Source organism: Mobula hypostoma, chromosome 8 (assembly GCF_963921235.1).
Source record: "Mobula hypostoma chromosome 8, sMobHyp1.1, whole genome shotgun sequence".
In the NCBI taxonomy this organism is placed as follows: domain Eukaryota; kingdom Metazoa; phylum Chordata; class Chondrichthyes; order Myliobatiformes; family Myliobatidae; genus Mobula; species Mobula hypostoma.
Window position 1 is genome coordinate 5545183 of NC_086104.1, and position 25303 is coordinate 5570485.

Consider the following 25303-nt stretch of genomic DNA (forward strand, 5'->3'; position numbering starts at 1 on the left):
CTATGTTTCTATTACTTACATCATTGCTACAGATAGGTGACAAAAACTGCAGACAGTATGCAAAAGGAGGCCTTATTACGTTTTATACAAATTCAACATAACTTCTGTACTAAATAGTAGGATCTGTGAAGTGCAATGTGCCAAAAGCGTTCTTTTCAAACCTATCACCATGTATTCTAAGATCTGTTTCTTTTTCTGCAGTCCTCTGTGCCCAACCACTCACTCTGTAGGACCTACCCTCAACAGACCTCCCAAAGTGAAACACTTCACATTAAATTCCAACAACCACTTTTCAGCCTATTTCTCCAGTTGGTTCAGATGCCGGTAAAAAGAATAATAGTCCCCTTCACTGTCCACGTCACCCCCACTTTTGGTGTCATCCACAAATTTGCTGATTCAGTTAACCACATTATCATCTAGATCATTGACAAACAAGATTGGACCCAGCAGCAATCCCTGCAGTGCTCCATCTGTCACAGACCTCCAGTCAGCGAGGCAACCATCCCCTACCTCTCTCCAGCTTCTCCCACACAGCCAAAGGCTAATCCAATTTACTACTTCATCTTGAATGCCAAGCATCTGAACCGTCTTGACCAACCTCCCATAAGAAAATTTGTCAAATGCCTTGTTGAAGTCCATGTAGACAACAGTCCTTACCTTGCCTTCATCAACTTTCCTGGTAAAATCCTCAAAAACCCCGACAAGATTGGTTAGACACAACCTATCACACACAAAGCCCTGCTAACTATCCCTAATCAATCACTGTCTATCACATATATCAGGTCTCTTAGAATAGCTTCCAGTCAAATGGCACCCGCATACAATGCTCCTTTGGTTGACATCTTCTAGCTAGATCATAAAACCGTATATTTCACTTCCTTTATGTCTTTTATTTTTTTCAATTCTTTTATGTCCATATTTTTTCATCCTGAGTGTGATTCTGGAATTGTTGGAGTCTGTGATTTGCAGTTTGGAGATTGTTTGGATGTTTCAGCGCTCTGCAGTCTCTGAGAGGGTTCCAGGAGGCAGAGGCAGTGTGCGAGAACCTTGTGGTGAGAAGGCTGCGAGCCGATGGTCAACTCCATTTCACCGATTAAAGTGACGAGGCAGCTTGAAACAGCAGCTGCCTGCCTATTTATCGCTGGGTATCACTGTGCTGCTGGAGAGGAGAGACTGTCCTTTTATCGCTGGTGAGATCACTCTGCTAGGGAGAGGGAGAATGTTGCCTAGGTTTTCTGCATTTTGGAAATGGACTTGGATGGTGGATTTTTTTTTCAGTCTTATGGTTTTTTTTTTGTATTCTGATTTTTACCCAATCTTTCTTGTTTTTTTTTGTATGGGAGAGGGGGACTTCGGGTGGGGGGGGGGGTCAATGTGCCTGTTCCGCTTTTGTACTAGGAGAAGCGATTTGGTGGTTGATAATTGTGCTACCGTTCCTTCTCTCGTGGTTTCATGGCTACCTGGAGAAGAAAATTTTCAGAGTTCTCTGAACACTTTTCTGAACTAACAACTTTGTAAGGCCTTTCTTAATATTATTCTTAAATAGCAGAACAACATTAACTATCCTCCAATCATCCTGTACCTCACCGGGCACTAAGGAAGTTTTAAATATCTCTGCAAGGATCCCTGCAATTTCTGCACTTGCCTTCCACGTGTCCAAGGGAAAACCTTGACAGGCTCTGGGGATTTGTCCACACTGAATTCTCTCAAGACAGCAATTAAGACCTCCTCTTTAATCTGTCCATGACCTCGCTGCTGTATTTGGAGAGCCGGATTTGGGGAATGGTTTTGATGTCTGACTTCCATTCCACTTGATCTATTAACAGAAGGGTAGAACAGATGAAGCAGGTTTGGTAAATATTCCACAGTCATACACAGTCTCATCGGTATTCACCAATGAGAGGGAACTTGATGATGGTGAGGACAATACGAGTGAGGTTGATGTTCTGGAGCATGTTGATATTAAGGGAGAGGAGGTGTTGGAGTTGTTAAAATACATTAGGACAGATAAGTCCCCTGGGCCCGACGGAATATTCCCCAGGCTGCTCCACGAGGCGAGAGAAGAGATTGCTGACCCTCTGGCTAGGATCTTTATGTCCTCGTTGTCCACAGGAATGGTACCGGAGGATTGGAGGGAGGCGAATGTTGTCCCCTGGTTCAAAAAAGGTAGTAGGGATAGTCTGGGTAATTATAGACCAGTGAGCCTTACCACTGTGGTGGGAAAGCTGTTGGAAAAGATTCTTAGAGATAGGATCTATAGGCATTTAGAGAATCATGGTCTGATCAGGGACAGCCAGCATGGCTTTGTGAAGGGCAGATCGTGTCTAACAAGCCTGATAGAGTTCTTTGAGGAGGTGACCAGGCATATAGATGAGGGTAGTGCAGTGGATGTGATCTATATGGATTTTAGTAAGGCATTTGACAAGGTTCCACACGGTAGGCTTATTCAGAAAGTTAGAAGGCATGAGATCCAGGGAAGTTTGGCCAGGTGGATTCAGAATTGGCTTTCCTGCAGAAGGCAGAGGGTGGTGGTGGAGGGAGTACATTCAGACTGGAGGATTGTGACTAGTGGTGTCCCACAAGATCTGTTCTGGGACCTCTACTTTTCGTGATTTTTATTAACGACCTGGATGTGGGGGTAGAAGGGTGGGTTGGCAAGTTTGCAGACGACACAAAGGTTGGTGGTGTTGTAGATAGTGTAGAGGATTGTCAAAGATTGCAGAGAGACATTGATAGGATGCAGAAGTGGGCTGAGAAGTGGCAGATGGAGTTCAACCCAGAGAAGTGTGAGGTGGTACACTTTGGAAGGACAAACTCCAAGGCAGAGTACCAAGTAAATGGCAGGATACTTGGTAGTGTGGAGGAGCAGAGGGATCTCGGGGTACATGTCCACAGATACCTGAAAGTTGCCTCACAGGTGGATAGGGTAGTTAAGAAAGCTTATGGGATGTTAGCTTTCATAAGTCGAGGGATAGAGTTTAAGAGTCACGATGTAATGATGCAGCTCTATAAAACTCTGGTTAGGCCACACTTGGAGTACTGTGTCCAGTTCTGGTCACCTCACTATAGGAAGGATGTGGAAGCATTGGAAAGGGTACAGAGGAGATTTACCAGGATGCTGCCTGGTTTAGAAAGTATGCATTATGATCAGAGATTAAGGGAGCTAGGGCTTTACTCTTTGGAGAGAAGGAGGATGAGAGGAGACATGATAGAGGTGTACAAGATAATAAGAGGAATAGATAGAGTGGATAGCCAGTGCTTCTTTCCCAGGGCACCACTGCTCAATACAAGAGGACATGGCTTTAAGGTAAGGGGTGGGAAGTTCAAGGGGGATATTAGAGGAAGGTTTTTTACTCAGAGAGTGGTTGGTGCGTGGAATGCACTGCCTGAGTCAGTGGTGGAGGCAGATACACTAGTGAAGTTTAAGAGACTACTCTTAATGGAGGAATATATGGAGGAGTATATGGAGGAATCTAAGGTGGGGGCTTATATGGGAGGCAGGGTTTGAGGGTCAGCACAACATTGTGGGCCAAAGGGCCTGTACTGTGCTGTACTATTCTATTACAGACATGATCTCAGGGAGAAATGTACTTTAGGGCTGATGTTAGAAAACTCCCTCACAAGCTGCTGTGGACTCAGAATGAAACTTCAATCTAGTGGGTCATTACTCCCCAGAGCTGAGTACATGAAATGGGCAGGGGGTCAAACTAACAGAGACAAAAGCCTCAGAGGTGTTTGACAAAATCATGGCATGGTGGAGAGGGAATCGAGAGTTCATTTGGATGGAGGGACAAGTTATTGGAACATGTTGCTATACAAGGATATACAGTACATTGTAGCAAAGGATAGACAGGTAGACAGAAGGGGTGGGGTGACTCTGTAGGTACAAAAATAAAATCAAATCATTAGAAAGCAGTGGCATAGGACCAGAAGTTGTGGACTCACTGTGGGTAGAGGTAATAAACTGCAAAGGTAAAAAGACCCTCATAGAAGTAATATTCAGACCCCAAACAGTAGTAAAGAGGTGTTCTACAGATTAAAATGGACACATAAAATATATGGGCAATGTTACGACAGTTATGATATGCAGGTTGATTGGGAAAATCAGGTTAGTGCTGGATCCCAGGAAGGGGATTTGTAGAGTGGCTTGGTAGAGCTGTTTGTGGTTGAGCCCACAAGGGGATCATCTATTCTAGATTGGGTGTTCTTCAATGAACAATTGATTGGAGAGCTTAAGTGAAGGAACCTTTAACGGCAATGAACACAATATGATAGATTTCACCCTCAATTACAGAAAGAGAAGCTGAAGTCAGATGTATCAGTATTATAGTGGAGTAAATGGATTTACAGAGGCATGAGAGAGGAGCTGGCCAAAATTGATTGGAAAAGCACACTGGCAGGGATGATTCAAAGCAGCAATGGCCAGAATTTCTGGAAGTAATTCAGAAGACGCAGGATATATACATACATTGCAATGAGGACGAAGTATTCTAAAGGCAGGGTGATGCAACCGTGGCTGCCAAGAAAAGTCAAAGCCAACATAAAAGACAAAATGAGAGCATATAATAGAGCAAACATTACTGGGAAGTTGGGAGATTGGGAAGTTTTTAAAAACCAACTGTAGGTAACTAAAGAGACAGAAAGAAGGAAAAGATGGAATACAAAGGTGAGCTAGCCAATAATATTAAAGAGGATCCCAAATGATTCTTCAGATATACAAAGTGTAAAAGAGAGGCGAGAGTAAATATCGGACCACTGGAAAATGATGTTGGTGCGGTAGTAATGGGGGACAAGGAAATGGCAGATGAACTGAATAAGTATTTTGCATCAGTCTTCACCGTGGAATACCTGAGCAGTATGCTGGACGTTTGATAATGTCAGGGGACAGAAGTGTGTGGCATTGCCGTAACTAGCGAGAAGGTTCTTGGAAACAGAAATGTCTAAGGGTAGTTAAGTCACCTGGAACAGATGGTAGACAACTCAGGGTTCTGAAGGAGGTGGCAGAAGCATTAGTAATGATCTTTCAAGAATCAGTTGATTCGTCATGGTTCTGGAAGAATGAAAAATTGCAAATGTCATTCCACTCTTCAAGAAGTGAGAGAGACAGAAGAAAGGAGCGTATAGGCCACTTATTGCGACCTCAGTATTTGGAAAGATATTGGAGTCGATTGTTGAGGATGTGACTTTGGGGTACCTGGATGCACATGATAAAATAGGCCATAGTCAGTATGGCTTTCTCAAGGGAAAATCTTGCCTGACAATTGTCTGAATTCTTAAAATACAAAGAGCTTTGACCAGTGGCCACACACACAAAATGCTGGACAAACTCAGGAGGCCAGGCACCATCTGTGGAAAAGAGTACAGTCAATGTTTCAGACTTGTCTCCCAGTCATCAGGACTGGGAGACAAGATGAGGAGTCAGAGTAGGAAAGTGTGGGGAGGGGAGAAAGAACCACAAAGTGATAGGCGAAACTGGGGGGAGGGATGAAGTAAAAATCTAGGAAGGTGATTGGTGAAAGAGATAGAGGTCTGAAGAAGGGGAAATCTGATAGGAGAGGACAGCAGGCCATGCAAGAAAGAAGAGGGGAAGAAGTGCCAGAAGGAGGTGTAGGGGCAGGTGTAGTACTTGTTCCACTCTTCCCCCCGCCCCCCCAGTACTGATGAAGGGTCTCAGCTCAAAACGTTGACTGCACACTTTTCCACAGCTGCCCGCCTGGCCTGTTGAGCTCCTTTAGCATTTAGTGTGTGGTGCTTGGATTTCCAGCACCTGCAGATTTCCTCTTGTTTGTGATTGACCAGCGGTCAGTCTGGACATCAGACATCAGAAGCTGTGAGAGGATGGGACTTCAATCAGCTCCACTGCATGAGGATAAAAGGCAGCAGTCAGCATTTGGGATTGATTAGCAAGAGCAAATTAGAGGAAGACAGGGGCAAGCGCAGGGACTATTGTCAGAGTGGACACAGTAGTGATCTTGAGGCTTTAGCTCTTTCAGACATCAGTGAAGAGAGGATTTTCAGAAGGCTTTTGACAAGGTGCCACACATGAGGCTGCTTAACGAGCTACGAGCCCACGGTATTACAGATACCAGCATGGGTGGCAGGAGGCAAAGAGTGAGAATAAAGGGATCATTTTCTGGTCGGTTGGGGTTACTAGTGGTGTTCCACAGGTGCCTGTGTTGGACCAATTTTCTTTTACATTATTTGTCAATAATTTGGATATTGAAATTGACGGCTCTGTTGTAAAATTATAAACGATATGAAGAAAGACAGAGGGGCAGGTAGTTTTGAAGCAGAGAGGCTACAGAAGGACTTAGATTAAGGGAATAGGCAAAGAAGTGGCAGATGGAATACAGTGTCGGGAAGTGTGTGGTCATGCACTTCGGTTGAAGAAATGAAAGGGTTGACTGTTTTCTAAATGGGGAGAAAATACAAAAAAATTGAGGCACAAAGGGACTTAGGAGTCCCTAAAGGTCAACTTTCAGTTTAAGTCTATAGTGAGGAAGGCAAATGAAATGTTAGCATTCATTTCAAGAGGACTGGAATATAAAGAATTTAATGTTAAGCCTTTATAAAACACTGGTGAGACCTCATTTGGAATATTGTGAGCAGTTTGGGGGCCCTTATCTTTGAAAGGATGTGCTGAAACTGGAGAGGGTTCAAAGAAAGTTCAGGAAAATGATTCCAAGATTGAATGCCTTGTCATTATGAAAAGCGTTTGATGGCTGTGTGTCTGTATTCGCTGGAATTCAGTAGAATGAGGGTTGACCTCATCGAAACTTAGCGAATGGTGAAAGGCCTTGATAGAGTGGATGTGGAGAAGATGTAAACAACACATCTTCAGAATGGAGGAGCGTCCTTTTAAAATGGAGATGAGGAGGAATTTCTGTAGAATTCTTTGCCACAGGCAACTGTCGAGGACAAGCCTTCATGTATATTTCAGGCAGAGGTTGATAGATTCTTGACTGGTCAGGTCATGAAGGGATACTGGGAGAAGGCAGGAGATTGGGCCGGAGAGGGAATTTGGAATGGCAAAGTAAACTTAATGGGCCAAATTGTGTAATGCTTCTCCTATATCTTATGGTCTTATAAATAAATAGGATAGAAGAATTTATATAGCTTGTGTATTTGGATTTTTAGGTGGTATTTGACAGGGTGCCACACATGAGGCTGATTAACAATCAAGAGCCTTTGGTACTACAGGGAAGATTCTATCATGGATAAAGCAATGGCTGATTGGCAAGAGATGAAGAGTGGGAGTAAATGGAGCCTTTCATAGTTGGCTGCTGGTGACTAGTGGCGTCTGTGCTGGGACTGCATCCTTTCACTTTATATGTCAATGATTTGGATGATGGAATTGATGGCTTTTTTGCAAAATTTGCAGACAATACAAAGATAGGTGGAAGGGCAGGTAGTTTTGAGGAAGTAGTGGCTATGGCAGGACTGAGACAGATTAGGAGAATGGGCAAAGAAGTGGCAGATGAATTACAATGTCAGAAAGTGTATGGTCATGCACTTTGGTAGAAGAAATAAAAGCATAGACTGTTTTCTAAATGGAGAAAAATTCTAAAATCTGAGGTACAAAGGGACTTGGGAGGACCCGTCCAAGATTCCCTGAAGGATAATATTCAGGTTGAGTCTGTGGTGTGGAAGACAAATGTGATGTTAGCATTCATTTCAGGAGGACTAGAATATAAAAGCAAGGATGTAATGTTGAGGCTGTATAACGCACTGGTTATACCTCACTTGGTGCATTGTGAGCACATTTGATCCCCTTATCTAAGGGAAATGTGGTGACACTGGACAGTGTTCCAAGGAGGTTCATGAAAATGATTCTGGGATTGAAAAGCTCGTTTATGAGGAGAGTTTGATGATTCTGTGCCTCTATTCACTGGAATTTTCAGAAGAATGAGGGGTGACCTAATTGAAATATATCCAATGCTGAAAGGCGTCAATAAAGTGGTTGTGGAGAGGATGTTTCCGATGGTGGGGGAGTCTGGGACCAGAGGACACAGCCTCAGAATAGACGAGCATCCTTTCAGAATGGAGATGTGGAGGAATTTCTTTTGCCAGTGAGTGGTGAATCTGCGAAATATATTGCCACAGGCAGCTGCGGAGGCCAAGTCATTGGGTATATTTAAGGCAGAGATTGATAGATCCTTGATTAGACAGGGCATGAAGGGATATGGGGAGAAGGCAGGAGATCGGAGTTGAGAGGGGAGATGGATCAGCAGTGATGAAATCATGGAGTAAACTCGGTGGGCCAAATTGTTTAATTCTGTTCCTAGAACTCACGGTCTGACAGTCGTATGGACGAAAATCATTCAAGACTTCCTCCGATATTTTCTCAGTTGCTGCTTAGCTGCCTCTTTACATGGTCTCTTTAATTTCTTTCATTTCTTCTGGTGTAGCAGGGGTGGCTAGTCTATTACACTGTTGAGGATTCTGTCTATTCTCGCCTGCAAACGCTTTTCATACCGCTCCTTGCTCGCCTTTGCAAGATTTTCAATGGCTTTTTGTGCTTCATCACACTCTGCATCAAATTTATCACGCTCAAATTTAATGCTTTCCGGATTTGGATCAAGGCCCATTAATTTCCCCAGACTGCTGACCTGACCCATCAGATGTTGAGAGGAGACCTGTACGTATGTTTCAGTGATCATGTGGACAATGCTTGCACATTTGGTGGCTTGAGAAATGGGCATTTGCAGCAGTTTCTTGGCGAACTGGATCTGTGAATTGCTGGAGGAAGACTGTTTACTGTACTGTAAGAATTTGTAAAGTGGAGGGTTCAGGGAGCCTCCGATCAGGTTTGACAGCATGGAGAAGAGCTGAACCATTTTAACCCATTGTTCTTTCACACGGCCCAATGCGTCCAATCCCATCCTTAGCACCGCCACAGTATTTTTAAAATCTATTTCCTGAACATCACAGGTCTTCAGAATTTCCAGGATCGCTTGTATTTCTTCATTCTTCTTCTTCATATCCTCAAAGCTTTCCTCATTCAATTTCCGTGCAGCTTGTAGCTGTGCTTCAAACTGTTCTGCTTTGAACCTGGCATTGAGAGAGGCTGTGGATAAACCACTGGCACCGACTCCTGACTGGGAACGAGACATGCGAGGTGGGGTCTTCCTTGCCTTTGCCTTGTTGTCAGAGGCAGACATCGTTGTATCCTGCAACACTCGTTTGATCTTCACAGCTAGATCAGCCATTGCCTTTTCATCAGCTGGTTTAGACTTCTGCAGGTTTTCCAGCTCCTCACATATTCCAATTCCTGTTTCAAAGATTTTCGGGGCTGCAACCTTCTCAGGGCAATCACCGCCATTTCCTGCTGCCACCTGAAATTTCTTCAAGTTCTGCTTACACTCACTTAATATTTCTGTTCCTTTATTACTGTTCAGTTTCTCCCAGTCAATTTTCTCATCGTGGGTCTGGAAGGAATGAAGCATTTGTTTAAAAACCTCTGGGAGCACATCTTCATAAATGATATTATTCCCAGTGCCCTTAGAACTGGGTTCATTTCTGCTCCCTCGAGAGGAAAAAATCTTCGCAATTCCTGCAGGGCTGAATGATGTAAGTGCATTGACAAATGATTCTACTGCTGTCATTGCCACAGCATTCCAGCCAACAGGTATAGAATCCATACTGTCTTTGTAATCTTTCTGTGCCTGCTCCAGTTGTGATTCCAGTTTTCGGTGTTGCTCTTCCATCATGGCTTTAGCCTCTCTTGCTGCTTTCTCCTGCATTTCAGCCATTTCTTTTTTCTTTTTTATTTCCTTTATTTGTTCCTCATACTCTCCTTTCGAGCCTGTACAGGCCTCCAATAGTTCACTGATGAGATCGATGACCCCAGTGAACTTGTCCTTCACAGCTTTAGACAGCTCCAAGCATTTACCTGCAGTGGATTGGATGCTTTCCAAAGGGATCTGGAGGAAATCTGCGATGATCATTGGATCATCCTGTGCAAGGATCATCATAACTTCCGTCATGTCAGTGGTGACGTTCAGAGCGAGAAGCCGGATTTGATCCATGTTGTTGTGGGCTTCCTGAAAAGCCTCCCAGCCCTCGTTGCTCACTTGCACTAAAGAGGCACGGAATGATTTGGGATACTTTATGTACTTAAACCCATCCTTGGGCACCATCTTGTCAATTGCAAAGTCCTCTCTTGCAGAAAGGAATATAAGCTGCCCTAAAATGTGAACAGAACTTGGACCAGGCATCAGGAACTGTTCCCAGTTACTGTATGGCTGCAACATCAAAGCAGTGTCATTACTGATATCAGATGATTGGGCAGCGTTCCCCTCGGCCGTTTTCATGGGAGCAACTGATATACTTTTCTGAGTCGCCATAGTGATCCTCCTCTTCTCCTGCAAGGGAAGTAGTTGTAGTAAACACAGGGTGTTACAGGGGTCAGTTATGTGGTATCTCTCACACCTCCCCCCCCCCCCAAATGACAGAGTGACTCACAGACAGGAGTAATCTACATCCTCCTGATGTCCACTGGAAGAGTGTGGGGATGTCCTGGTGACTGGGGATCTCACTGAATTACCCAGTGGATCAGTCTGTGGGTTGGACTATGTACAGTGGCAAAGGAGATATGTGAAATCTCTCTCCCAGTGTAGGGTGCCCTCCTGCTTCAAAACAGCCACCATTGTCCCTATACCTAAAAAGACCAAGGTAACATTTCTGAACAACTGGTGTCCTGTCCCACTCACCTCAATAATAAGCAAATGCTTTGAGAGGCTGGTCAAGGACGACATCTGCAGCTTGTTACCACCCACACTGGACCCCTACAATATGCCTACTGACACAACCAATTGACAGATGACACAATAGCCACAGCTCTACACAGCGTCCTTACACATCTGGAGAAGAAGGATGCTTATGTGAGAATGCTGTCATAAGACCATAAGATATAGGAGCAGAAGTAGGCTATTCAGCCCATTGAGTCTGCTCCGCCATTCAACCATGGGCTGATCCAATTCTTCCAGTCATTCCCACTCCCCTGTTTTCACCCCATACCCTTTGATGCCCTGGTTAATCAAGAACCTATCTTAAATACACCCAATGACTTGGCCTCCACAGCTGCTCATGGCAACAAATTCCACAGATTTACCACCTTCTGACTAAAGTAATTTCTCCACATCTCAGTTCAAAGAGGACGTCCTTCAACCCTGAAGTCGTGTCCTCTTGTCCTAGAATCCCCTACCATGGGAAATAACTTTGCCATAACTAATCTGTTCAGGCCTTTTAACATTCAGAAAGTTTCTATGCAACCCCCCGTCATTCTTCTGAACTCCAGGGAACACAGCCCATTCGTTCCTCATTCGGTAACCCTTTCATCCCTGGAAACATTCTTGTGAATCTTCTCTGATCATTCTCCAATGTCAGTATGTGTGTGTGTGTGTGTGTGTGTGTGTGTGTGTGTGTGTGTGTGTCCTTTACTCCTGGTGGAGTCATTGGGGTGCCGTCATGGCAAGCTTTGCACTGATCTTTTTGGTACGATCATCGTACGGCATGTCTTGGGCATTTGAAACCTGGCAGAGCCCATCCCTCTGCATGTTTTTTTTTTACGAGGTCGATTTGCTAGCTCGATACTCAACCCAGCATGGATGGAGAGCGTGCACGGGAGTGGGCCGGATTTGAACTCGGGACCACTTGCCCCGAAGTCCAGCACTGATGCCACTATGCCACCAGCAGGCATCAATGTCAGTATATCCTTTCTAAAATAAGGAGTCCAAGACTGCACACAATACTCTAAGCGTGGTCTCACGAGCACCTTATAAAGCCTCAATATCACATCCCAGTTCTTATATTCTATACCTCTAGAAATGAATGCCAATATTGCATTCACCGCCTTCACAACCAACTCAACCTGGAGGTTAACCTTTAGGGTATTCTGCACAAGGACTGCCAAGTCTCTTTGCATTTCTGCATTTTGAATTCTCTCCCCATCTATATAATATTCTGCCCGTTTATTTCTTCCACCAAAGTGCATGACCATACATTTTCCAACATTGTATTTCCTTTGCCACTTCTTTGCCCATTCCCTTAAACTATATAAGTCTCTCTGCAGGCTCTCTGTTTCCTCAACACTACCTGCTCCTCCACCTATCTTGGTATCATCGGCAAATCTAGCCACAAAGCTATTAATACCGTAGTCCAAATCATTGACGTACATTGTAAAAAGCAGTGATCCCAACACCGACCCCTGTGGAACTCCACTGGTAACCAGCAGCCAGCCAGAATAGGATCCCTTTATTCCCACTCTGTTTTCTGCTGACCAGCCAATGCTCCACCCAACTAGTAACTTCCCTGTAATTCCATGGGCTCTTATCTTGCTAAACAGCCTCATGTGTGTATCATGGTCCGATCCGTGAAGTCCTCATTCCGGTTCATGGTCCGGTCCGTAGACTCCGGACTCCAAGTCTTCCAGCTGTCCCTTGTTTCAGTTGGGCTTAATCATAGGCACCTGACACTTGTCTTGGGGCTGGGAACATAAGTGGCCCTGGGTTTGAGTGTGGTTGCTGGTTTGTCTAGTCAGTATCCTGTCCTTGCCTCTGTGGGGTAAGTCAGGCTGTCTTTGCTGTTACCCTGTGGTTGGATCTGTCTCTTCCTGTCCTTGCATCTGTTGGGTAAGTGAGGGTGTCTTTGCTGTTACCCTGAGGCTGGACTGTTCCCTTCCCTTCCCCTTCCTTCTGGAGCCTTGCCTGCAATCTTGTCAAGTTCAACCACTGGAGTGAGACCGGAGCCTTGCTGTGTCAAGATAAGGAACTTTCTCTGTGTCCATGCCTTTGCTAGGTAGGTCTGGCTGTTTGCTGCTACATAGTATTGCAAACTATCTCTGTGTCCATGCTTTGGGTCCACTCCCAGCAAACCCTGCCCCCCCCATGACAGTAAGACACCTTGTCAAAGGCCTTCTGAAAATCCAAGTACACCAGGTCTACTGCATCTAATTTGTCTACTCTGCTTGTAATTTCCTCAAAGAATTGCTGTATCTTATCAGGCAGGATTTTCCTTTCAGGAAACTGTTCTAGCTTTGGCCTATCTTGTCATGTGCCTCCAGGTACTCCATAATCTCATCCCTGACAATCAATTCCAACAACTTCCCAACCACTGATGTCAGGCTAACAGGTCTAAAGTTTCCTTTCTGCTGCCTCCCACCCTTCTTAAATAGCGGAGTAACATTTGCAATTTTCCTGTCATCCAGTACAATGCCAAAATCTATTGATTCTAGAAAAATCATCGTTAACGCCTCCGCAATCTCTCCAGCTACTTCCTTCAGAACCCGAGGGTGCATTCCATCTGTCCAGGAGATTTATCCACCCTCAGACCATTAAGCTTCCTGAGCACCACCTCATTCGTAATTTTCACTGCACATACTTCACTTCCCTAACTCTCTTAAATGTCTGGTATACTGCAGACGTCTTCCACTGTGAAGACTGATCCAAAGTACATATTCAGTTCCTCTGCCATCTCTGCATCTCTCATTACAATATTTCCAGTGTCATTTTGTATTGGTCCTACATCTACCCTCGACTCTCTTTTACCCTTTATATACTTTTAAAAAGCTGTTCTTGGACAGCAGTTCAGCATTCAACACCTTAATTCCCTCCAGGCTCAACAAGAAGCCCAGAGACCTCTGCCTTCCTCCCACCTTGTGTAGCTGGATCCTGGACTTCCTGTTTTGTTTTGCTGGAATTAGTGGCTTTGTGGCCCAGTCTGTAGATGATACAAACATAGATGGAGGGGCAGTTAATGTTATGGAAGTAGGAAGTCTGGAGAAGGACTGACACAGATAGTAGGATGGACAAAGAAGTGCCGGATGGAATATCGTCTAGGGAAGTGATCCTCGTGCACTTTGTAGAGGGAATAAAGGCATAAACTATTTTCTAAACAGGGAGAAAATTTAAAACTCAGAGGTGCAAAGGGACATGGGAGTCCTTGTGCAGGAATCCTTAAAGGTTAACTTGCAGATTAATTCAGTGGTAAGGAAGGGAAACGCAATGTTAGCATTCAATTTGAGAAGACCATAAGACAAAGGAGCAGAAGTCGGCCATTCGGCCCATCGAGTCTGCTCCGCCATTTTATCATGAGCTGATCCATTCTCCCATTTAGTCCCACTCCCCCGCCTTCTCACCATAACCTTTGATGCCCTGGCTACTCAGATACCTATCAATCTCTGCCTTAAATACACCCAATGACTTGGCCTCCACTGCCGCCCATGGCAACAAATTCCATAGATTCACCACCCTCTGACTAAAAAAATTTCTTCGCATTTCTGTTCTGAATGCGCGCTCTTCAATCCTGAAGTCATGCCCTCTCGTACCAGACTCCCCCATCATGGGAAACAACTTTGCCACATCCACTCTGTCCATGCCTTTCAATATTTGAAATGTTTCTATGAGGTCTCCCCTCATTCTTCTAGACTCCAAGGAATACAGTCCGAGAGCGGACAAACATTCCTCATATGTTAACCCTCTCATTCCCGGAATCATTCTAGTGAATCTTCTCTGTACCCTCTCCAACGTCAGCACATCCTTTCTTAAATAAGGAGACCAAAACTGCCCACAGTACTCCAAGTGAGGTCTCACCAGTGCCTTATAGAGCCCCAACATCACATCCCTGCTCCTATACTCTATTCCTCTAGAAATGAATGCCAACATTGCATTCGCCTTCTTCACTACTGACTCAACCTGGAGGTTAACTTTAAGAGTATCCTGTACGAGGACTCCCAAGTCCCGTTGCATCTCAGAACTTTGAATTCTTTCCCTATTTAAATAATAGTCTGCCCGTTTATTTCTTCTGCCAAAGTGCATAACCATACACTTTCCAACATTGTACTTCATTTGCCACTTCTCCGCCCATTCTTCCAATTTATTGAAGTCTCTCTGCAGACTGTCCGTTTCCTCAGCACTACCAGCCCCTCCACCTATCTTCGTATCGTCAGAAAACTTAGCCACAAAGCCATCTATTCCATAATCCAAATCGTTGATGTACAATGTAAAAAGAAGCGGCCCCAACACGGACCCCTGTGGACACCACCGGTAACCGGCAGCCAACCAGAATAGGATCCCTTTATTCCCACCCTCTGTTTCCTGCCAATCAGCCAACGCTCTATCCACGTATGTAACTTTCCCATAATTCCATGGGCTCTTACCTTGTTAAGTAGCCTCATGTGTGGCACCTTGTCAAAGGCCTTCTGAAAATCCAAATATACAACATCCACTGCATCTCCCTTGTCTAGCCTACTTGTAATTTCATCAAAAAATTGTAATAGGTTTGTCAGGCAGGATTTTCCTTTAAGGAATCCATGCTGAGTTCTGTCTATCTTATCATATGCCTCCAGGTACTCCCTAACCTCATCCTTGACAATCAACTCCAACAACTTCCCAACCACCGATGTCAAGCTAACATGTCTATAATTTCCTTTTCGCTTCCTTGCCCCCTTCTTAAATAGCGGAGTGACATTTGCAATCTTCCAGTCCTCCGGAACCATGCCAGAATCTATCAACTTATGAAAGAACATCGCTGATACCTCCGCAATCTCCACAGCTACTTCCTTCAGAACACGAGGGTGCATTCCATCTGGTCCGGGAGATTTATCTACCTTTAGACTATTCAGCTTCCTGAGTACTTTCTCTGTCGTAATTGTGACTGCGCACACTTCTCTTCCCTGCCACCCTTGAGTGTCCGGCATACTGCTGATGTCTTCCTCAGTGAAGACTGATGCAAAATACTCGTTCAGTTCCTCTGCCATCTCCTTATCTCCCATCACAATTTCTCCAGCATCATTTTCTATCGGTCCTATATCTACTCTCACCTGTCTTTTACTCTTTATATACTTGAAAAAGCTTTTAGTATCCTCTTTGATATTATTTGCTAGTTTCCTTTCGTAGTTAATCTTTTCTCTCTTAATGACCTTCTTGGTTTCCTTTTGTAAGGTTTTAAAAACTTCCCAATCCACTGTCTTCCCACTAATTTTTGCTTCCTTGTATGCCCTCTCTTTTGCTTTAACTTTGGCTTTGACTTCTCTTGTCAACCACGGTTGCATCCTCTTTCCACTCGAAAATTTCTTCTTTTTTGGAATATACCTGTCTTGCACCTTCCTCACTTCTCGCATAAACTCCAGCCACTGCTGCTCTGCTGTCTTTTCCGCCAGTGTCCCTTTCCAGTCAACTTTGGCCAGTTCCTCTCTCATGCCATTGTAATTTCCTTTACTCCACTGAAATACCGGCACTTTTTAAAAAAAGGAGGGAAAGAGAAACCGGGGAATTAGCCTAACGTCAGTGGTGGGGAAACTGCTGGAGTCAGTTATCAAAGATGTGATAACAGCACATTTGGAAAGCGGACAATCAACGGACAAAGTCAGCATGGATTTGTGAAAGGAAAATCATGTCTGACGAATCTCATAGAATTTTTTGAGGATGTAACTAGTAGAGTGGATAGGGGAGAACCAGTGGATGTGGTATATTTGGATTTTCAAAAGGCTTTTGACAAGGTCCCACACAGGAGATTAGTATGCAAACTTAAAGCACACAGTATTGGGGGTAAGGTATTGATGTGGATAGAGAATTGGTTAGCAGACAGGAAGCAAAGACTGGGAATAAACGGGACCTTTTCAGAATGGCAGGCAGTGACTAGTGGGATACCGCAAGGCTCAGTGCTGGGACCCCAGTTGTTTACAATATATATTAATAACTTGGATGAGGGAATTAAATGCAGCATCTCCAAGTTTGCGGATGACACGAAGCTGGGCGGCAGTGTTAGCTGTGAGGAGGATGCTAAGAGGATGCAGGGTGACTTGGATAGGTTGGGTGAGTGGGCAAATTCCTGGCAGATGCAATTTAATGTGGATAAATGTGAAGTTATCCACTTTAGTGGCAAAAATAGGAAAACAGATTATTATCTGAATGGTGGCCGATTAGGAAAAGGGGAGGTGCAACGAGACCTGGGTGTCATTATACACCAGTCATTGAAAGTGGGCATGCAGGTACAGCAGGCGGTGAAAAAGGTGAATGGTATGCTGGCATTCATAGCAAGAGGATTCGAGTACAGGAGCAGGGAGGTACTACTGCAGTTGTACAAGGCCTTGGTGAGACCACACCTGGAGTATTGTGTGCAGTTTTGGTCCCCTAATCTGAGGAAAGACATCCTTGCCATGGAGGGAGTACAAAGAAGGTTCACCAGATTGATTCCTGGGATGGCAGGACTTTCATATGAAGAAAGACTGGATGAACTGGGCTTGTACTCGTTGGAATTTAGAAAATTGAGGGGGGATCTGATTGAAACGTATAAAATCCTAAAGGGATTGGACAGGCTAGATGCAGGAAGATTGTTCCCTATGTTGGGGAAGTCCAGAACGAGGGGTCACAGTTTGAGGATAAAGGCGAAGCCTTTTAGGACTGAGATTAGGAAAAACTTCTTCACACAGAGAGTGGTGAATCTGTGGAATTCTCTGCCACAGGAAACAGTTGAGGCCAGTTCATTGGCTATATTTAAGAGGGAGTTAGATATGGCCCTTGTGGCTACGGGGATCAGGGGGTATGGAGGGAAGGCTGGTGCAGGGTTCTGAGTTGGATGATCAGCCATGATCATAATAAATGGCGGTGCAGGCTCGAAGGGCCGAGCCTATTTTCTATCAGATTTCGGCTTCTCTTTTTCAAATTTCACAGTGAACTCAATCATGTTATGATCACCGCCTCCTAAGGGTTCCTTCACCTCAACCTCTCTAATCACCTCCGGTTCATTACACAATACCCAACCCAGTACAGCCAATCCCCTAGTGGGCTCAACAACAAGCTGTTCTGAAAAGCCATCTCGGAGACATTCTACAAACTCTCCCTTTTGAGATCCCGAGCCGACCTGATTTTCCCAATCCACTCGCATGTTAAAATCCCCCACAATTATCATAACACTTCCCTTCTGACAAGCCTTTTCTATTTCCTGTTGTAATTTGTAGTCCACATCACTGCAGCTGTTTGGAGGCCTATAAATAACTGCCATCAAGATCCTTTTACCCCTGCTATTTCTTCGCTCAACCCATAAAGATTCTGCACCTTCTGATCCTATATCACCTCTTTCTAATGATTTAATATCATTTCATTTAGAAGACTAGAATGTGAAAGCAATGATGGAATGCTGAATCTTTGAGGTTTTGGTCAGACCACACTTGGAGCACTGTATGTATTATTTCAATAAACAAGACTGCTCAATCAATATTATATATATAATTTCCAATGGCCAGTATTGTTTATTGTTCTTGTGTTAAAATGTTTTCGTGGGATTATGGTGGGAAGTTCCAGTTCATTTATTGTTACATTTTATCTTGGGTTACACAGTTATTTGCTTGTGTATTTGTGGGTCACCCTGACTGTAACCGGGGTGCATGATGGTCACCTTCCCTGTCGGTGTGAGACTGGTTGGGTTCACTCTCCAGGTCATGGTGCCCAGTCTGTTTTGTGTTTATCACAATAAAACTGTTGTTGAGTTAAAGAGCTTCCTCGTCTGTCATTATGGACCAAATGCTCGCCACAATATATATGTTGATCGAGCTGCCTTGTTTATTGAATTAATTTACCATGGGTTATACGTATAAATACGTGAATTGCCTACATCATGATACGTGAGAACCTTGTTTAAATTAAAACTTGAAGTTAGACCCACATTTTGGACATGCAGGTCTTCGTTTGAATTAGTTTAATGTTCGAAAGTTACAAAACATAACAATGGTGACAAAGTATTTTTAAAAGGAACTTTGCATGACTACAGGACCTGTTGATGCGCACCGAGACATTCGAACTAAAAAAAATGCAGCAAGGAACATAGAGTAAAATACACAGCCCAGCATGTGCAGACTGTCGAGTTAACAAATAGCAATGCAGCATATGTTCTTCAGAAGGAAAGACATGATTGAGTTTTAAAAAAAATGTCAGTACCAGGTGATAATAATCGTAACAAAAACAGAACTGTTTTTGGCTGGCTACATCAGAAAGATTGGCATGTTTGATTACACAACAGATTACTGAATATCACATACTGAACAAATTCAACAATATTTTGTAGTAAATTAAGTAACCAAGAAGAAACAAGAACCATTTTTGCTAAGTACATTGGGTTTCCAGGCATATAGTTTGCTTTGAAGTTTGACTGCTCCAACCAAAGCAGCAGATACTGCAAATATTGCAAATATTGTAGAAGTGATGCAGGAACAATTAGAACCAAAGCCATGGTTGATTGCCAAACACTTCGGGTTTCAGAAGTAGAAACCAACGTAAGGGAAATACATTTCAGCTAATGTGGCTGAATTGAAGAGATTGCCCGAGCATTGTCAGCCCAGTTATGGGCTTAATGATGCAATTAAGAGATTGCTTAGTTTGTGGAATCTTACAATAAAACATTCAAAAATGACTCCTAAATGAAGCACAACTTACATTTAGAAGAGCAGTTGAAATCTCTGTTTCAATGGAAACCACAAGCAGAGACAAATTGAGTTGCAGTGGGGAATAAAAGAGAGCATGAACAAAATTGCAACATCTAAACAGAAACTGCCCTGGCCAAACAAAATGAGTTACCATTGTAGCAGGGGCTCACATACTCCAGACCAAAGCAGATATCAGGGCGAAACTTTCAGAAAATGCAACAAAGTGGGACACATACAAAGAGCATGTTGGACAGACAAAATAAATCAACTGAATAGGGAACAATAGAAGGATTAATACAAGAATACTTCAGTGAACTAAATGCGCCTTCCCAAGGTCAAGATGCAGAAACTAGAAGAAAAAGGAAGAAGAAGAAAGGGAGCTTCTGCCAACGATCTCCAACAACTCCTACAGCCACCACAGAGTAGGCAGCAGAACCTGAGCTTGTTTCACAGCCACAATACTCACCTGCCAGGCAGAGTGATTCTCCTTGTCAGGAAAGATAGTATTCCACAGGAGTGAAAAATCATCCAGAGCAATTAAATCTGAATAGGACAATTTAAAATGTGCTATGTTGTGGATATCTGTATGGTACAGGCATCCATTACTCTCGTGAGACCATGGATTTGCACCTTGAAAGGTTTCCAGGGCGCTGGCCTGGGCAAGGTTGTATGGAAGACTGGCAGGTGCCCATGCTGCAAGTCTCCCCTCTCCACGCCACCGATGTTGTTCAAGGGAAGGGCACTAGGGCCGATACAGCTTGGCACCGGTGTTGTCGCAGAGCAATGTGTGGTTAAGTGCCTTGCTCAAGGACACAACACACTGCCTGAGCTAAGGCTCGAACTAATGACTTTCAGATCTCTAGACTGATGCCTTAACCACTTGGCCACGTGCCAACACTGTCTGTATGGTAGTTGTATTATATAGAGTGTGTATCTAGTTGAGATGCATTCTCTGTTCAGTTGGATTTTGCAGCCATGCAGGGAGGAGTGTTGTGTATTTAATATTTAAGTAACCTTGTATATGTATTAATTGATTAAGCATTCTTGTTCATTTAAATAATTCATTACAGATGATATGTAAAATACATGAAATGAATACGTCATACGTCATCACGCAACCACATGATACATGAGTGCCTCGCTTAAAGTAATACTCGAATCTAGACCCACATTTCAGATTCCTGTGTCTTCCTTTGAATTAGTTTAATGTTTTGAAGCTACAGAACAGGACAGCGGAGGTACATGAGAGTTATTCTGGGAATGAAAGTGCTGATGTATAAAAAGCATTTGATGGCTCTGGACCTGCACTCATTGGAGTTGAGAAGAATGAGCGGAGGGTCTCATTGAAACCTTTTGAATATTGAAAGGTCTAGATAAAGTATATGTGGAGAGGATGTTTCCTGTAGTGGGGAAGTATAGATCCTGGGGGTACAGTCTCAGACTAGAGGGACTCCATTTAGAAAAGAGATGAGCAGGAATTTCCTTAGCCAGTGTGTGGTGAATCTGTAGAATTCATTGCCACAGACATCTGTGGAGGCCAATTCACTGATTATACTTAAGCAGAGGTTGATAGTTTCTTGATTTGTCAGGACGTCAAAGGTTACAGAGAAAAGGCAGGAGAATGGGGTTAAGAGGGATAGTGAATTAGATGTGATCAGATGATGGAGCAGACTCGATGGGTGAATGGTCTGATACCCTGGGGCACTTTCGATCAATCGAACCGTTCCCTCCCAGACTGCACTCCACTTTGGATAAATGTGAAGTTATCCACTTTGGTGGCAAAAATAGGAAAACAGATTATTATCTGAATGGTGGCCGATTAGGAAAAGGGGAGGTGCAACGAGACCTGGGTGTCATTATACACCAGTCATTGAAAGTGGGCATGCAGGTACAGCAGGCGGTGAAAAAGACGAATGGTATGCTGGCATTCATAGCAAGAGGATTCGAGTACAGGAGCAGGGAGGTACTACTGCAGTTGTACAAGGTCTTGGTGAGACCACACCTGGAGTATTGTGTGCAGTTTTGGTCCCCTAATCTGAGGAAAGACATCCTTGCCATAGAGGGAGTACAAAGAAGGTTCACCAGATTGATTCCTGGGATGGCAGGACTTTCATATGAAGAAAGACTGGATGAACTGGGCTTGTACTCATTGGAATTTAGAAGATTGAGGGGGGATCTGATTGAAACGTATAAAATCCTAAAGGGATTGGACAGGCTAGATGCAGGAAGATTATTCCCGATGTTGGGGAAGTCCAGAACGAGGGGTCACAGTTTGAGGATAAAGGCAAAGCCTTTTAGGACTGAGATTAGGAAAAACTTCTTCACACAGAGAGTGGTGAATCTGTGGAATTCTCTGCCACAGGAAACAGTTGAGGCCAGTTCACTGGCTATATTTAAGAGGGAGTTAGATATGGCCCTTGTGGCTACGGGGATCAGGGGGTATGGAGGGAAGGTTGGGGCAGGGTTCTGAGTTGGATGATCAGCCATGATCATAATAAATGGCGGTGCAGGCTCGAAGGGCCGAATGGCCTACTCCTGCACCTATTTTCTATGTTTCTATGATCTGCTTCTCTCACTCAACACTTGGGCCAGATCCGAACCATGGTGACACAAAGAGCAACCCTCGCAAATTGCTGGAGGATCTCAGCAGGTCAGGCAGCATCTACACTCACTCGAATCCTCCTACTCCTTATTGTAAACACAACACTGTGCAACTGGGTGTTGAACTTCACAACAAACAGACCCCAGATAGTCAGGATGCGTGACCACACCTCCCTCCCCATCATCCTCAGCACAGGAGCCCCCAGGGCTGTGAGCTGAGCCCACTGCTGTACACTCTGCTCACACACGACTGTGTCACCAAACACCCGAGCTATCACATCGTCAAGCTCACCGATGGCATGACAGAGATGGGGCTCATCACCAACAGTGATGAGACGGATTACAGAGAGGAGTGGAAGAACTGGAGTCCTGGTGCCAGGCAAATAACCTCCTGCTTCATGTCAACAAGACAAAGGAGATGGTTACCAACCTCAGGAGAACTGGCAGCACTCACACCCCTCTTTACATTGCCAGCACAGCAATGGAAATTGAAAACAGTTTCAAACTCCCGGAGTGCACATCACAGACAACCTCTCATGGTCTCAGAACACATCCTACACAGTCAAGAAAGCTCATCAGTGTCTCTACTTTCTGAGGAGGTTGATGTGAGCAGGACTTGGCACATCCATACTCACATCATTCTGCAGATGTGGACTAGGAAGCATTCTGACAAGCTGTATCATTGCTTGGAACAGAAACTACACTGCAATGGAGAGGAAGCCTCTACAGCTGGTAGTCAAAACACCCCAAAACATCACTGGTACCAGCCTACCAACCGTTCCCCCCCCCCATACCCCCCATCAAGAACATAGATACAGAAAGGTGCTGGAAAAGGTCTAGTAACATCGTGGTGGATCACTGTTCACCCTTCTCATGGATTGTTTGTCCCACTCCCATCGGAGAGGAGGCTATGTAGCATCCACACCAGGACCACCAGACTCCAACACAGTTACTTTCCCCAAGCCATAAGGCTGATCAACTAACTCTATCACTACTTTATTATTTCTTGTCTGTCTCTTTATGTACAGCATAGCATTATTTTATGACAGTCAATTTATATGCTATTTATGTACTTATATTTACTGTCGACAAAAAAGCCTTGCAGAGGGTGGTTAGGGGAGCAGAGAAGGTTATTGGGGTCTCCCTACCTTCTGTCCACAACCTCTTTCAGAGTCGATGCCTCCAGAAGACACGGTACGTCATTAAAGACCCCTCACACCCTCTCCATGAACTGATTGTTCCTCTGCCATCAGGCAAACGTTACAGGAGCATCAAAACTAAAACCACAAGGCTACTAAACAGCTTCCTCCCACAGGCAGTCAGACTGCTAAATAGCTGCTCTACCTGACTCTGCTTTGAACACTTTTAACTTGCACTGGACACTTATAACTTGATTTTAACTGACACGTGGCTGTTGTGTTTTACTATTTATTGTTATGTTTATTATTTAGTGTTGCGTTTGTTATGTTATGATTGCACTGCTCCTGAGAAACACTGTCTCATTCTGCCCTGCAGAGCTGCTGTATGGTTAGAATGACAATAAAGTTTTTTGAATCTTGAATATTATGTGTTCTTTATCTTCCATGTTTTACTTTTCTGCTGCATGAGATCTAGAATAATAATAATTCCACTTCCTTTACTCTTATATACAGGAAATGCCATTAAACTATCTTGAATCATGAAAATGCCTTGGGATTTTCCTTGATCCTACCCACCAAAGCCGTACCCCAGGCCATTTTAAAAGTTTTTCTGCCCAACCAGGCTGGTAATCTGATCAACCATTCTAGTTATTCCCCCGTCCTCTTTATCTATTAACCTAACACTGCACTTTGAAACCCTTTTTAATAATGTTGTTTACATACTGATATTCATGAAATTATGCATATTTTGTTCCATTGCTGTGCTTTGAACTTCTTGTTCTATAATTATTTATTATTGAATGTTGCTTTTTATTTCATGTGGCGCCATCGCACCACAACAAATTCCTCATACATTTTACATGAACTGTATATGGTGAATAAAGTTGATCTTTAACCGTTTCCTTCACATCCACGGAATCTGCTGTTGGTTCTCCTAACCAATAAGTTCCCTATCAAACCTGCTCCTGCTCCTTCTCCTTCTCCCCCCAACCCACCTTCCTCTCTGAACCACCAAGGCAGACTCGGTCTCTTGGGGACCCGCCTTTCTCCGGTCTCCAACGTCTATTTACTGACTGCTGCCAATTAACGAATTAACCAATAATTTTTCACCAATCAGTTTTCTACTGTGTCTCTTTGGCCTGCTGCCAGCTGAAATTGTGCAGGAATTCCTGCAATTCACTGTTTTTTTTTGGGAATTTTATGATACTTCTGTGCAACTTCTGATAAACTGAATTGAACAGTTAATCTCTGGGCATGTCCCGCACCCTTTCCAAACTCAGATCACACAAAAATACAACAGCAATGGACCATTCGGCCCCTCGATCCTGTCCTGCTAATCACTTACCTGTGGTCCGTATGCAATTCCTCCGATTACTTCAATTAACTGACCTCCGCCTTGAATGAATGAAAGATAAAGCGATTAGACACAAGTACATTAAAACATACAGTACCCACTCAGAATTGACTAATTGTATCGTGTACATTGGCAAGTGGGGAGAAACTGGAGCTCTTTTAAAGGGATCTTACAGTAGGTTAAAATGTGGCCACGACACAGTCACGGGAGAACATGAAACCCCGATTTTACGATTATCGTACAGCATTACTTCAGCCGCTACGCCACCGTGTGGCTCCGTTCATGTGAGAAATTAAATCTCACATCACTTACTGATGGCTGGAGGTGCCCAAGCTGATGTCCAATAACCCTGACTGCACCGTATCTCACCCCTTCCTCTTTCACAGCCCCATCCGCTGCGCCGGCTCCGAGCAGTTCCACACTTACCCTGAGAGATGCGAGCGCTCTCCAGCCAAGAGGAGCGTAGGCGTGGTGATCTTGCGGCCGTGAATATAAAGAGTGACTGTTTCCGGGGGGAGGGGTGAGGGGTATCGGCTGGAGATTTCTCCCATTCTGATTTGCCCCCCACAAAAGTTTAGTCACAAACACTACGCAATAAATTAGGTCTTCATAAACTATTTACAGTTACAACAGATACCTGGTACGCTCACCCTCTTTTTGTTTTAAAAACTAATCTTTATTCATGTTAAAATACAAAAGAAGAAACGGCGCATCTCTTACATTCATCCTGAATACATTCCATACGACATGGGAGCCGAATTCAGCCATTCCCTCCCAGCCCCATTTCCC

General features: G+C 44.1%; 2 protein-coding genes across 8 annotated transcripts in view; one reads left to right on the forward strand and one right to left on the reverse strand.

Moving 5' to 3' along the window:
• The window catches only part of LOC134350349 (E3 ubiquitin-protein ligase TRIM47-like), a 132444-nt gene that overhangs the window by 45995 nt on the left and 61146 nt on the right, over positions 1-25303 (forward strand). The gene's annotated exons all lie outside the window — the stretch shown is intronic.
• Positions 3003-24555, reverse strand: LOC134350347 (uncharacterized). The gene is made up of 2 exons (XM_063055417.1): positions 24506-24555; positions 3003-10364 (listed from the first exon to the last, which is right to left on the reverse strand). Exon 2 carries the CDS (start codon positions 10344-10346, stop codon positions 8418-8420), a length of 1929 nt encoding a protein of 642 aa, XP_062911487.1. The 5' UTR covers positions 10347-10364; positions 24506-24555; the 3' UTR covers positions 3003-8417.